The sequence below is a fragment of the Garra rufa genome, chromosome 11 (assembly GCF_049309525.1).
Source record: "Garra rufa chromosome 11, GarRuf1.0, whole genome shotgun sequence".
Classification (NCBI taxonomy): Eukaryota; Metazoa; Chordata; class Actinopteri; order Cypriniformes; family Cyprinidae; genus Garra; species Garra rufa.
In genome coordinates this window covers 25,735,676-25,746,985 of record NC_133371.1, presented here as the reverse complement: position 1 = coordinate 25,746,985, position 11,310 = coordinate 25,735,676, and the positions used below count along the sequence as shown (strand labels likewise).

General features: G+C 34.7%; 2 protein-coding genes across 2 annotated transcripts in view; one reads left to right on the top strand and one right to left on the bottom strand.

Moving 5' to 3' along the window:
- Window positions 1-44: 44 nt before the first annotated feature.
- On the bottom strand, window positions 45-4,137 carry rcn2 (reticulocalbin 2). The gene is made up of 8 exons (XM_073850974.1): window positions 4,054-4,137; window positions 3,534-3,673; window positions 3,358-3,460; window positions 2,691-2,887; window positions 2,479-2,592; window positions 2,294-2,387; window positions 854-996; window positions 45-763 (listed from the first exon to the last, which is right to left on the bottom strand). Exons 1-8 carry the CDS (start codon window positions 4,097-4,099, stop codon window positions 620-622), a joined length of 981 nt encoding a protein of 326 aa, XP_073707075.1. The 5' UTR covers window positions 4,100-4,137; the 3' UTR covers window positions 45-619.
- A 5,717-nt stretch (window positions 4,138-9,854) lies between these two features.
- pik3c2a (phosphatidylinositol-4-phosphate 3-kinase, catalytic subunit type 2 alpha) overlaps window positions 9,855-11,310 on the top strand; it is a 53,965-nt gene continuing 52,509 nt past the window's right edge. Inside the window, exon 1 of the mRNA XM_073850313.1 lies at window positions 9,855-9,914. The gene's annotated coding sequence lies outside the window, so the exon portion shown is untranslated. The remainder of the gene's footprint in view (window positions 9,915-11,310) is intronic.

The following is an 11,310-nucleotide window of genomic DNA, read 5'->3' as shown; positions in this document are numbered from 1 at the left end:
ATATTACACGAGTAGCAGTGTGATATGGCTGTATATCGGCATGGCTGTGATTTGGCCATATGCATGAGGCCGTTATCTCACATTTAACCATGTTAAACTTCAGAGCCAGTGGCAAATTCCAGAAGATCTGTGGTCGCGTTTAAGGCTGCTCTTGGCGGGTTCATGAGAGCTGAACGACCGCTGATGACCTGGAGCTCACATCTCCGAAAAAAACATCTTAAATTTTAAAATAGATGAAATTTTTGGAAATCTAAAGAAGTACATTTTCACCTAAAAACTCATTCTGTGACACAAAAAAGTATTATTTATAAAATTATGGTGGATTAGGGCATCCACCATGACACTTACTGCAAGCGGAGTGATACAAATGGTCGAGATATCACTAGAATATCGCACTCCTCTTAGCCAAGTTATTTTGTGAACAAAACAGTTTTTATTGATTTCTGAACTCAGCATCATTGCATTTTTTTGCAAATCAAAATGCTGGGCTGTGTAATTTTAGTGTACCAGTTCTGCATTTTCTAAAAAAAAAAAAAAAAATAATAATAATAATAAAAAAAAAAATTAAAAAACTTAAGTAGTCTTTCTTTGTGGCACCAATTATAAAAGATTCCAGCTATTACAATTCATCATGCGGCACGTGAAGCTGTCTGCCATAATCGGTCACTTCACTGTTCATGAAAGTGTCTTGGTTTTTTAAAATCTCCGCCTCTGAGAGTCTTCCATCACCATCCTGGTCCATTTCCTTGATTAGATGAATAGCCTGTTTAACATTCAAGAATAATATATATTCAGAACATCTTGTTAAAGAAGTAAAAAAACACATTAGAGGAGGAATGGCACATTGACTGACTTCTTCTCGTGCCGAGCCATAGCTGTTGGGGGCGACCCAACGGAGCTGCTCATCCCTGTTCAGTTTTCCATCCTTATCCTGGTCATAAAGATCTTTAAAGCGCACCGTTTCCTCAACCTCCCACTGCGAAGGCTCTTCCTGCTCTTAAACACAGACAAGCAAACTTATGTGTTACTGGTAATAATGTACCACACTCCTGGAAAATATCTACAGTTGAAGTCAAAAGTTTACATGCACCTTGCAGAATCTGCAAAATGTTAATTAGTTGACCAAAATAAGAGGGATCATACAAAATGCATGTTATTTTTTATTTAGTACTGACCTGAATAAGATATTTCACATAAGATGTTTACATATAGCTCACAAGAGAAAATAATAGTTGAATTTATATTAAATTAGCCTTTTCAAAAGTTTACATACACTTGATACTTAATACTGTGTTGTTACCTGAATGATCCATAGCTGTTTTTTTTTTTTTGTTTAGTCATAGCTGTTCATGAGTCCCTTGTTTGTCCTGAACAGTTAATCTGCCCACTGTTCTTCAGAAAAGTCCTTCAGGTCCCACAAATTCTTTGGTTTTTCAGATTTTTTGTGTATCTGAACCCTTTCCAATGACAATGACTGTACTCATATATGCAACTATTACAGAAGGTTCAAATGCTCACTAATGCTTTAGAAGGAAACAAAATGCATTAAGAGCTGGGGGGTATAAACTTAGAAGATCAAGGTAAACGTAACTTATTTTGTCTTCTGTGAAACATTTAAGTATCTTCTGTAGCTTCTGAAGGGCAGTACTAAATGAAAAAAATATGATATTTAGGCAAAATAAGAAAAATGTACACATCTTAATTCTGTTCAAAGGTTTTCACCCCCGGCTCTTAATGCATCGTTTTTTTTCTTCTGAAGGATCAGTGAGCTTTTGAACCTTCTGTAATAATTGCATTTAAGTCCGTCAGTTGTCCTCAGTGTAAAAAGATGGATCTCAAAATCATACAGTCATTGTTGGAATGAGCTCAAATACACAAAAATGCTAAAATAATCTTAGAATTTGTGGGACCTGAAGGCTTTTTCTGAAGAACAGTGACAAGTTTAACTGTTCAGGACAAACAAGGGACTCATGAACAACTACTTTTTATGTGAAATATCTTATTCAGGTCAGCACTAAATAAAAAATAGCATGCATTTTGTATGATCCCTCTTATTTTGGTGAAATAATTAACATTTTGCAGATTCTGCAAGGTGTAAACTTTTGACTTCAACTGTAGATATTTTCCAGGAGTCCACCTCTGAATGGTAAAGTATGCAACTGATGTAAGGATATATGTAATATATTGGTACCATTTTGGTTATCACCGGCTATTAGAGATTTTTGAATGCATCTTTACATATTTAATTGTTTATATTTATTATATATTGTTGTTTATTCCAATGTAGACATACCATTTGCTCTGAGATCTCCAATGAATTCACTCAAGCTGATGAATCCATCTTTATCCAAATCATATTCAGAAAGCACATCTTCAATGGCAAAATCCTACAGTAAATGCAATCACATACCACATACCACATAGTTAACTAATGTTTAATCATATTTAGGATTATTTGCAGCTTCATTTTATACTTACAGCCATGTGGTCCACCTCCGATGGATGAGTAAACGCAAGAAACTCAGTTAAGTTCAGGCCAGCTAAGCCATCCATATCGGCAAAGTCAAAACGTCGTTTTTCCTTTGCATGGAGCTGTGAGTTGATAAAACAATAAAAAAAATGTTTTCAACCACGCAAGACCTTTCTTTGCTTTTCCATAACATGAAATGTTAAAAAATCATGCAACATACAAATCTGAGAGACTCTTCCTCAGGGTCTTCTAGAGCAGCATCTACATCAACTTCCACAGTATGGCCATGCAAGACCATATTGTATTCATCCCAAGATACCAGACCATCATTATTGGAGTCAAAATCAGGGAAGCGTTCCTCAGCATCATCCAGCGCGTATGTCCTGTACACCCTCTGTATCCATAATGTGATTTCCTCTAGAGAAGCAACAGAGAATGTTTTTTTAACTCTAAGATCGACTACAGTTAAAAAAAAAAGTTTGGGGTCAGTTTGATTTTTTTGTTTTAAGAAATTAATACTTATTTAGCAAGGATATATTAAATTGATCAAAAAACGACAGTTAAATATGTTTTTTAAGCAGCAAATCAGCATATTAGAATAACTTCTGAAGGATCATGTGACAGTGAAGACTGAAGTAATGCTGAAAATTCAGCTTCGGATGACAGGAATAAATTACAGTTTTATATTTAAATAGAAGTTATTTTAATTTGTAATAATATTTCACAATATTGCTGTTTTTTCTGATTTTTTAATTAAATAAATGCAGCCTTAGTGGGTATAAGAAATTCTTTCAAAAATCTAACCAACGCCAAATTTTTTTGAACAATAGTTTAGACACATCTAATGTGTACATTATAATAAATCAGTCAATTAAACCGGAACTGACCTGGAGTCAGGTATTTATCAGAGTTGGAGTCAATCTTCTTCACTATCTCCACCATTCGCTTTCTCTGCTCGGATGGACTGAGTTTCTGTATTTCGTCTTTGTCCTGAAAAACATTGATAGTTAGTTGGTAATAAAACTAGATACATAACTGTTATTAAAAACCGTATCACGCATACCTCAGAGCCAAGGAACATATTTGCATTGTGTTCATGGTTATGTTTGCCTAAATGATCCTCTTGAACAATTTGTTTTCCAATTGCCCCTGATGTACCGCAAACCACCAGAAATAGGAGAGTTGTGTATCTAATGTCTAAACCTGATGAATACACAAATACAAACAAATCAGATCCCATGATTGACAAGATGATCTTGAGTGCCCTCTTGTGATGGGATGAGCTACAAATTTCCATGTTAAAGCATACTGATGTTAAGGAAAGAGTATAACAAAGCGGTTTAAATTATTGCAGTCTATAACCAGAACATTTTAAATAAAAATATCGATAACATACACAGTATCTCATTTTGTGGTATGATGATTATCTGATATCGTTGGACATATTTTAATGTGCCTGTCGCAACTACAAAACGTCGAGACACGCAAATTTAAAGTCAAAACTAACACTCTGTTGTCTTTTAATGTAAGGCAGCCATAAGGAGAATTCACCATACGTGTTTAAGAAACAAAAAAACACTTACTTTTGAAAGGCTGACAGCTTAAGTTTTCTGCTAAACTTGTTGCCATGGTGCGTTCCAGTCATCTGTACTCTCATTCACCGTTTTCCTGTTTGTACAACTACTTTTTTACTGCCTCCTGCAGGACTGGAGGACACGCAATGTCTTTCTTAAAGGAGTAGTTCACTTTCAAAACAAAAATTGACAGATAATTTACTCACTCCCTCGTCGTCCAAAATGTTCGTCTTTTTTTCTTCAGTCGATAAGAAATTGTTTCTTGAGAAAAAAATTTCAGGATTTTTCTCCATATAATGGATTTGGTGCCCCCAAGTTTGAACTTCCAAAATGCAGCTTCAAATGGCTGTAGTGTAAACCATCACAGCCGAGGAAAAAAGTATCTTATCTAGCAAAATAATTGGTTATTTTCTAAAAAAAATTACAAATTTATATACTTTTTAACGTCAAATGCTCGTCTTGTCTAGCTGTGTGCTCTGTGTAGAGTTTAAAACGTATATAAATTGTAAATGTTTTTAGAAAATAACCGATTGTATCACTAGATAAGACCCTTCTTCATTGGCTTTGATCATTTAAAGCCCTTTGAAGCTGTGTTTAAACTGAATTTTGTAAGTTCAAACTCGGGGGGCACCATAGAAGTCTATTACATGGAGAGAAATCCTGAAATGTTTTCCTCAAAAAACATAATTTCTTTACGACTGACGAAAGAAAGACATGGACATCTCGGATGACAAGGGGGTGAGTACATTATCTGTAAATTTTTGTTCTGAAAGTGAACTACTCCTTTAAGGAAATACACTATATGAACAAATTAAATCAAAGTTTAAATACCAAATGCAAAATGCATATTTGTATATTACATCAAAATTAAGAGGTACAGTTTAAACGATTCTGATTCATGTGAAAAAACAGATTTAAAAAATATATGTTTTAATAATGCCACATGTGACCCTGGATCATTTAAACATATGAAAGTTGAATAAATAAGTTTTCCATTGATGTATAGTTTGTTAGGATCGGACAATATTTGGCCAATATCAATTATTTGAAATATTAAGAATATCACCTTTAAAGTTGTCCAAATCAATTTCCTAGCTATGCATATTACTAATCAAAAATTACTTTTAGATATATTTACAGTAGGAAAGTTATAAACTATCATCATGGAACATGATTTTTACTTAATATCTTAAGGATTTTTGGCAAAAAAAAACAAAAACAAAAACAAAAACATTTTGACCCATACAGTGTAGGGGAAGGTTACTTTTAAAAGTAATGCATTACAGTATTGTGTTACTCTATAAAAGTAACTAAGTACGTTACGTTATGTTATGTTAAGTTACTGTACTTTTTATGGAAAGTAATGCGTTACATTACCTTTGCGTTACTTTTTAAATCTGGGCAGGCTATTTATATATATATATATATATATATGGTTGTATGCATGTATCAGGGTTGGAAATTAATGAGGGCTTGTGGCAAAAATTAACAAAAATGTCCCATAAATTCTAGAGAAAGGGGGAAAAAAAAAAATGCCCCTGCACAAGTAAACAATGTATTAAGGCTATCATGATTAAAATGAAATGTGAAAATGAATGAAAAGTGTCAACTCACACTGCATCAGATTACTTTTACAGGCTGTTTTTTGCAGCGTTGAGCTTTATAACCAATCAAACGCGTTTCTGATGAATTTAGGAATACACTGGCCAATCCGAGACGCTTAGATTAGTCAGCACTGAAAACGCTGGAGCTGTTGGTTGTGTGCGAATTCCCTTGCCCAAAACGCAGACACAAAACAAAAACGTTTTTTTATTTTTTTATTATTATTTTTCTGCCTTATGAGAGCAACAGAAATAGAAAGCAATGTATAGATATAGCAGGCTTTGTATGTATGGAAGTATGTATTTATCAAGGTCGGAAATTAAGGAGGGCTTGTGGCAAAAATACCACCAAAATAACAAAAAAGCAACATAAATTCAAGAGAAAAGGAGGAAAAAATGCTCCTGCACAATTAAACAATGTATTGTAGATGTCACGATTAAAATAAAACGTGAAAATGAATAAAAAGTGTCAATTCGCAGAATTACATTTAGATTAACTCACACTGCATCAGCTTTTAAGCGATGTTTTGTTATAACCAATCAAACGCGTTTCTGATGAATTTAGGAATATGTTGGCCAATCAGATGCGCTTAGATTAGTCGAATAAACTGGAGCTGTTGTTGAGTGCGCACGTTCGCGAATTCCCTAATCATAAACAGGACAGATACATGTAAATAAAAGATTAATTTCATAGCTTCATTGATTATAACATTGATTTTGCATAACTTGTGCTGGGCTAGACTAACACCATGGACCGACATGTTTGTCTGTGAAGCCAGAATGTGGTTTAATATTTTTTTCTACATTTGTTTTTTACATCTATAATTTAGATACAATTTTAAACAGTGTTGTTATTGACAACAGTTTAAATTAGTGTTGTCAAACGATTAATCGGATCAATCGCATCCAAAAAAAAAAAAAAAATTACATAATAGTGTGTAGCCTATACTGTATATTTATTATGTATATATAAATACACACACATACCTATATTTTGCAAATATTTACATGTATATTTTTATATTCATATAATTGATATTATATATAAATATTAAAAATATAAACATAACATATTTTCTTAAATATATACATTCATTCATGTGTGTGTATATATATATATATATATATATATTTAAGCAATAAGGTACGAGAGGCCGTGCTGTATCGTGAATAAATCACGGCTGAAGGGCGTTGTTAGGCACAGTAAGTACCTTATAAGTACCTTATTGCTTTTATAAAATGGTTACCACACAACAAAAATATTAAAATCAAAAATATATGTTAATTTATATATATTAAGTTGTATGTTTTCATAAAGTAAAATCATTAACTGCCTTCCGCTGTAAAAAGTAGTCCCTAACTGCTGTAGCTGTGTTTACGTTGCTAAGGGTGGTTGCTAAGGGGGTTCAATGATACACAAAACCGTTGAGTGAAGCGGTCATAGCAGTGCCGTATCATGAATAGAGTCTGGGAACGTGACGTCAGCAACGCAATGCATGTTGGGAATTTAGGTAACGGAGCTGCGGTGAACACTGTGTTTGATTGTGATCGTGAAGTTTTAGTCTACTTTATTCTGCATAAATAATAATTTTTGGTGAAATATTGTTGTGTTGTTAATTGCCACAATCTCACCGATTACCAGCATGTACGCCGACTGTCAAATGTTTGATTTTCCAGCTTTCCAGCTTGGACAATCAACGTGGATCCCAAGTGTCCGAGTTAACAAAACGGCGTTGCATGGCGTGGGTACAAGCAGTTAGACGGAAAAGCATTAGTTGACTAATATGTGCCCCAGCGTTGTTATGAAACCATGAATTAAGAAATTAATGCTGTCAAATCAGTTGCTCTCAAGGAATGTCATCCAACATAAACTTTTCTGTGTAAATATGTTCATGTATTGCGTGTATTTATATGTGCGTACTAACGTTAGATCAACGTACTCCCAGTTCCGAGCTCTGATATACGGTGCGTTGTTTATGCAAGTGGTACATGGTGGAAAAATAGACTTTAGGACAATATAACGTTGCATTCAAATTAGTAATAATAAATGCGCTCAGACAGTTTTGCACGACTTGCCTGGAACGCGTGACTGGTGGTTTGAAGTCGTGATTTACGGGCTTTAAAATCTGCCTGGAACGCAGCATTAAACATGCATTATCTGTTTTGCAAATTGCATACCACGTTGCAGCAATAAATTGAAAAAAACACGAACATTTCTATATCCCTTGTTTATTTGTGGATAACACACTGAGGTAAATGTGCACAGTTCACAGTAACATAAGAATCAACTAAATTGAAAAGTTCAGTTCCACTACTACTATAGTGCAAACACAACAGGTGTAAGATGTAACAGTGCTGTAAACTTTAAGTCTCAAGAACACAGGTAACAATGAAGTAGGTAAAACGGCAAATAACACTACAAAGTAGGAAAACACCACCTGGGAATGTTACGTGCGGTAAGCCGGTAACTCATTTAGATCGTCCACCACTCTATATGCTCGTAAGGATCGAGCCGTTGATTATTTTTAGTTTTTCTAAATACCTCAGCTTTGACACTTCATTAAGCTTTTCTCGGTATGGAAGATTTAGCTTTTCCTTGGATCTGTGCATTGTTTTTTCTTTCTTTTTAATAGTATAATACTGCATGTTGTAATACTGACGGCTGACGACGTTACATAAAACATGGCGGCAACTACCCATAATTCTACGCGCAGTGACGTAGTTGGCCAAGCTCTATACGACACAGCTGCTGACCAATCAGAATTGAGGAATGGAACTAACCGTTTTATAAATAATATTAACACACACACACACACACACACACACACACACACACACACACACACACACACACACACACACACACACACACACACACACACACACACACACACACACACACACACACACACACACACACACACACACATGTTGGGTTTACATGTTTTATGGGGACATTCCATAGGCGTAATGGTTTTCATACTGTACAAACCGTATTTTCTATCGCCCTACACCTACCCTACACCTAAACCTAGCCCTCACAGGAGATTGTGCACACTTTTACTTCCTCAAAAAAACTAATTATGCATGATTTATAAGCCTGTTTCCTCATGGGGACTTAAGAAATGTCCCCACAAGGTCAAAATCTACTGGTATTCCTATCCTTGTGGGGACATTTGGTCCCCACAACATGATGAATACCAGGTACACACACACACACACACACACACACACACACACACACACACACACACACACACACACACACACACACACACACACACACACACACACACACACACACACACACACACACACACACATATTATGTAAACAAAAACTTTTATTTTGAATGCAATTAATTGTGATTAATTGTTTGACAACACTAGTTTAAATTAAAGTAATCAGGTAAATTTAAGTATTTGACATTAAAGACAATGTGATTATAATAAGATTATTATAAAAATTGCCCTCACAAATGTAACAAATGTCCCTGAAAATCAATAGGTGTGTGAAAAGAAATATAGAAGAAATATAGATAGACCTAAGAAAAGATATAAATAAATAATAAATAAATTATGAACCAGAGGCACAGAATAATACAATAACAAAAATGTTACATTAAACCATACATTTTATTAATAATATAGGCCTAATATACAAAAGTAAAAGGGTACAACAAAACTCATACTTGATCACAATGTTGTAGCCTCGAAGCCTTTTTACCATTACCATTGTGTTAAACATTAAAATAAGTTTGACATTTTTAAATTGTTTTGGATTTAAAACTGTTTCCCACTTGATGTCACTTTCATTATTATTAATTTATGTATTTTGTTCTTTTCCTTTGGTTTGGTTTGCGTTTATTGTGTTATGCAAAACTAATAAAAAATACTTTATAAAATAATAATTGTGTTTCCCATTAAAACTAGCAATACTTTACTGTTGTCAATTCCATGGTCATTGAAGTGCATCATTGTGTCAAACTGAAGAAATGTAAATTTTTTTCAAAGGAAGACATTTTGGTTGATATGCAAATATCAGCAAGTGTCAACAGTGTTGTGATACAGAACCTGTAGATGGCATTGATGCGCTATTTTAGTTTGTTAGTTACAGCGTAATGTATTTTCTGACATCCAGATGCCGCTGTTTCTCTGTAATCTTTCCTCTCGGCTCTCCAGCAGGAACTGACGTTTGTGTCTACGACTACATGACCAAATTTTCCAGCTGGAGGAAAATGTCCAGCGTCAAAGATCAGAGAGTCTGAAGGTAGGAATCGTCATTTATTAGTACAAACTTTTACAATTCAGTTAAGTTTACCCGTCAGCCGAATTCGTCTGCCTACCGGAAGTATAGTAAGCTGTCTGAGTATTGGTGTTGTTTGTTTTTCTTCTGCTTGTGTTTTCACTTTTGTTGGCGCGTGAAGTGCGCCGAAATGCCGAAACATTTGCACAAACATTGCGTAAAAGTTTCGGAAACAACTTTCTATGAGGGATCTTTTGTTTGAGGGTTAAGACGTAGTTTTACGAGATGTTTAACGGTAACGGACTGTTCCTGGCGGAGTATTTACTGTGTTGACAACGATATTTGATTAGAAATATTTATCTGTATCTGTTGGGAATCTAGAGATGGTGTTATGGTAACGTGGCTTGTTTGATTCTCTATTTTGTTGCATGCTTTGCATCCTTATAACCGTTTGTTCTGTTTTGAAATTTCTTTCAAACTGTATAATTAGCGTTTATTAACAGATAAGTCAGGGTTGCGTTTCTATTTTGCTCACTTAAATTATACAATATTTCATATACTCCGAATTTAGAACAGGTTAGTCTCTGCTGCACCTTTACTAAAAGTTTTTGCAACACCGGACGAAGCCTATAAAACTTCTTTATCCAATAGGACTTAACAATAATTCTATCATTCACTTTGGTTTTGAAGTTCAAATCTTATTGCTGACAAGTTTTTATGCAGGAAACATGATGCACCCCATTGCATTATTAGCTTGGACTGGCTTTCCACATTTTTTTCTCATTTCCAACAAGCACTCTTGATTCTGTGTAATAATTATAATCTGAAGATTTCTAATAGGAATAAAAGCTCTTTTGTATGCCGCTTTGAGTCAATGTTATTGTGGTAACTGACTGGAGAAGCAGGTTATGTCTTGTTTTTTTTGCCTTTTGCCAGGCATAACTGAAATAGGCTTGTGTAATTTTGTGGATTCAGCACATATGGCTTCTTTAAATGTTCAACCGAAATGGTGGCATGTAATAGTGTTGTTCCTGAAGCGTTGCATCATTGTATTTATATGCATGAATCATGTGCCTGGGGTATGCCAGCTGGAAATGCATGTGTAACTTATTTTTTGTATATCTTGCAATGGTTTTTGTCATGTAATTGTGTTTACTGTAAACGGAATATGTGTAACGACTGCTTTCACACATTGCAAATCATGTATTGTGTTGTCTGTCATCTCTCTGGACATTCTCACCATCCTGGGACATGATTTGGAAGTGCTTAGAAAAACATCTCAAACTGAACTGTGTCTATTTCTGAGGTCGAAACAGTTTCTAAAACTGACACGCTGACATTTAAAGGGCCTTTTGCATTATCTAGTTATTCATTTCTGTCTTGAGCGTGACTTCTGTACTTTGAACAGCTTCACTGAAGC